Source organism: Garra rufa, chromosome 18, assembly GCF_049309525.1.
Source record: "Garra rufa chromosome 18, GarRuf1.0, whole genome shotgun sequence".
In the NCBI taxonomy this organism is placed as follows: Eukaryota; Metazoa; Chordata; class Actinopteri; order Cypriniformes; family Cyprinidae; genus Garra; species Garra rufa.
Window position 1 is genome coordinate 21,129,761 of NC_133378.1, and position 4,241 is coordinate 21,134,001.

Below are 4,241 nucleotides of genomic sequence, written 5' to 3' on the forward strand. Positions count from 1 at the left end.
AAATAAATAATTTTGACCTATACACTGTATTTTTGGCTGGTTTTGTGGTCCATGTCCACAAATGGGCAACAGACACAGTCCCATGAAAAAGGTTACAAAGTGTATAAAGATCGCATCTGTATTTACATTTTATATTTATATAGTAAAAAAAACATAATAATTTCATTAAGTGGTTAATCATTTGCCTACAAATTAAAGTTCCATAAGGTCTTTCAGGTTATTTTAAATTTTTTTTTTTTTTTTTTTTTTTGCCTTTTATAGTTTATAACAACGTATAGTATTATATTATTTAATGTATTTTCTGTATTGTACTTTTTTATTGAACAATATCAATTTACAAACTCAAGTGAGGAACACAAATATGCATATGAAAAATACATACTTTCCCATAATTAAATCTCCAGTCATGCATAAATGTCCATGTGTGTGTGTATAGGCTATATATATCTAGTGTATATATATATCTACACACAATAAACAACCAAAAATCTAAATATTTTTTTTTTTAAATTCAGGGGGTTGCAACTAAAATAAATAAATAACAAATATACAAAATATTACTATTCTTAAAAGGAAAGAGACTCATGGTTTTATACAATTCACCAAGGGGTTGATTATCTTTAGATATGTATTTTTACATTTACATACAATTTATAAAGGGTTTACTGTTATTCCACTTATTTTGTGCATATGATATTTACCCATTGTAAAAATAATGTTTACCATCAATGACATTTTTCGAAAAATCATCTGCATAAACCAACACCTGAAACAAATTAAATGACAGAATATCAGCACTAATATCAATATTTAGCCAGAACTGGTTTCAGGCTCTTTTAAACAAAAAACACAGAGATCTACTTCAAAACGGAATCTTTTCCGTAAAATTTCATCAACTGGATTAACATTGTTAACGATTCTAAACTGAATATCCATATCCAATAGCCATTTAAGATAATTACAACATTTATTTTTAAATACTTAATTATCAAAATGTTTTATTTTTATAGATGCATTGAAGTCTAAAAATACTTTGCTTTTTAATCTGTATTGTACATGACCCTTTAAGAAGCATTTTAAATGCAGTATATAGGCAGCTCACGCGAATGCCTGATGCTAATTTGTTGAGCGGCAGCTCAAAACGATACATTTAATTGCATTTAAAAAATATATGTTGCATATCAAGAACTAAACTAAATTCTAACCTCTTATTGGGTGGAAAAAATGCCTAATGACATTTTTATTGTTTTATTAACTGTTGGCTAGTTGGGTCCTTAACCGCAGAGCATTGTGGGAGTTGTTCCTCTGCAGCAATGGCTTGGCTTGTAGTCAGATTAGCAATATCTGTGTCCTTATTATATACTGCGTCGGCGGTATTTGAAGACCAAGTTGGAAAGTTTGATTGGTATGTAAACGGAATTTATAGCTGTGTGTTGGTTTGACGTATAATCCATTGTGGGATTTGTGCGAGTGTAAAAACAGCCGGTACTTTGAGCAGGCTGCTGACTGATGTCAGCTACACCGGGCTGGTCAGTCATCATGTGTTAACATCCTTCTAAACTACCTGCGATTTCTTTCAGGAGGCAACAGTTTATCGGCAAGGTGCGTTTCGCCTTGTTTGACACTCATTCACAAGCGTCTAAAAAGCTCCTTGTGGCAACAGACAAGAACGTGTTTGCTTCCCTAAATTCAAGGACTGGAGACCTGTGTAAGTCTTTCTGCTCATTTGACTATCTTTGCACGTTAAATCTCATATAGGCTTTTATAAGATGCAGTCAAAATCTGTTTATGATCGTTCATTGGTGATGAGATTGTGACTGAGTGCCCATAATCTGATTCCAGTCTAGTGTTTAACGTTAGTTGTAATCCACCATTTCACAACCTTTGACCTTTATCCAGAATTCTTGTTTTTTGTTCGTTTTTGACAAAATAACTTTTACATTGCTGACAAAGTGATGCATCATGCTTGCAAGTTATAATATTAAAACAAATATTACATATTTATATATCGGTGTTCTTTTGAAGTGCACAAATGTGCAATGAAGACATATTAAAAAGAGTTAGCATCTTACCAGAAAAATTAATTTGTGCTTTAAAGGGTTAACTATTTGAATTTAACGATGCCTTTTTATTGCTTATGTTTTATTGCAAGGTCTTAGTAGATGAGCTTTGCAAATCCTTTCTTATGTCTAATGAATAGCAGGTTGTTTATTAACAAAACATGCTTAAAGGTATAGTCCATCCAAAGGAAAAAAATGTCTTATGTTGTTACAAATATTTATGACTTTGTTCCTTATGTGAAACATTGCAGAACATGTGACCGTGGACCACAAAACCAGTCATAAGGGTCTGCTTTTTTTTTTTTTAAATTGAGATTTATACATCTGAAAGCTGAATAAATAAGCTTTCCATTGATATATGGTTTGTTAGAACAATATAGGACAATATTTGGCCAAGATACAACTATTTTAAAAATCTGGAATCTGAGGGTACAACAAAATCTAAATACTGAGAAAGTCGCCTTTGAAGTTGTCCAAATTAAGTTCTTTAGCAGTGCGTATTACTAATACAAAATTAAGTTTTGATATATTTATGGTAGGAAATGTATGATCTTAATATCTTAATGATTTTTGGCATATAAAAAAAATGATCATTTTGACCCATACAATGTATTGTTGGCTATTGCTACAAATATACCCATACTACTTGTGGTTTTGTGGTCCAGGATCACACATTTTGAAGAATGTTGTGACCTAAACAGTTGACTTCCATTATATGGACCAAAAAAATACCCTGAAAGTTAATGGGAGCCACAACTGTCATCAACATATTTTTTTGATGAAAAAAAAAAAAAACAGGTCATACAGGTTTGGAATAACATCAGGGGGAGTAAATGATGGCAGTATTTTAATTTCTGGGCGAACTGTCTCTTTAAGGGTTATGCTATTGTGTAAATTATAGTTACAAACTTTAACACCAGAAAAAGCTGTTATTGTTATTTAAGAACAATATTATCTATCCTCATTCCTGATTTCTATATGGGAGGGATTTGCATTATGGATATTAGAATACACCTACCTAGTTATATGAACTAAGCAGTGAACATTTTGTATGATTGATTCATGTAACAGTGTCAATAAAATGTTTTTGTTTCTTGTAGTCTGGCGTCATGTGGATAAGACTGGACCAGAGGGCCATATTGATGTGCTGCTCATGTATGGACAGGGTAAGCATGCAGTAAAAAGCTTGTGTGTTGTGAAATTAGATTTAGTTTTTACCTCTGAATCTGTTTTGTCTCTTAGATGCTGTTGTTGTTGTCGGGAATGGCCGTCTGCTTCGCTCCTGGGAGACCACAGTTGGTGGCTTAAAGTGGGAGACAGTGCTTGATACAGGAAGGTTGTATGTTTTATATATTATAATGTGACAGTATTAGGATTAACTGATGCATCCAACTGACAGTGTCAACTTTTGACCACAGCTTTCAGGCCGCTGCTTTAGTTGGAGTTCAAGACCATGTGAGATATGTTGCTGTGCTGAAGAAATCAGCCATCTCTCTCCATGACCTTTCAAGTGGCAACCAGATATGGGTGGAAAATCTGCCTGACAGGTGATGAGAAATCTTGGAATTCAGCATAACAGCTTTTCTTTTTTTCTGTTCTTATTGCAGCTATTGTGGCAACAGATTACATCAAGGTTCATTAGATCACATTAGTTAAGCTAAGTTGTGTTTGTTAACATTAGTTCATGCACTGTGAACTAACATGACCAACCAATGAATGACTGTGTTTTTGTTATTATTATGGTGTTTGGTATTATTACCATTTAACAAACAAAGATTAATAAATAGTGCAATAAATGTATTTATGTGTTTATTGTTCATTCATGTTAGTTAACACCTTAACTAATGTTAACAAATGACACCTTATTTGAAAAGAGTCATTATGTGTGTTATTAATCATTGTGATTTAATCTTTTTACATCCTATAGTGACACTGTTCAGTATCAAACTATTTATTCTGGTGGGAATGGACTGGTGTTTGTTTTGGGAGTTGTGCCGAACTCCCATATCGTTATTGTTGAATACAAAATTGAAGATGGAGAAATCATGAACAAGGTATGGAGTTTACTTTCGTTATTTGAATTTTTTATATATATATATATATATATTAGGGCCGGGACTCGATTAAAAAATTTAATCTAATTAATTATAGGCTTTGTAATTAATTAATCGAAATTAATCG

The 4,241-nt window shown here is 32.4% G+C and overlaps 1 protein-coding gene across 1 annotated transcript in view; it reads left to right on the forward strand.

Moving 5' to 3' along the window:
- Positions 1–1,295: 1,295 nt before the first annotated feature.
- The window catches only part of emc1 (ER membrane protein complex subunit 1), a 13,427-nt gene continuing 10,481 nt past the window's right edge, over positions 1,296–4,241 (forward strand). The window contains exons 1-6 of the mRNA XM_073822888.1: positions 1,296–1,405; positions 1,581–1,708; positions 3,161–3,226; positions 3,303–3,396; positions 3,479–3,607; positions 3,988–4,114. Coding sequence (XP_073678989.1) covers positions 1,314–1,405; positions 1,581–1,708; positions 3,161–3,226; positions 3,303–3,396; positions 3,479–3,607; positions 3,988–4,114 — 636 coding nt within the window. The 5' untranslated portion in view covers positions 1,296–1,313. The remainder of the gene's footprint in view (positions 1,406–1,580; positions 1,709–3,160; positions 3,227–3,302; positions 3,397–3,478; positions 3,608–3,987; positions 4,115–4,241) is intronic.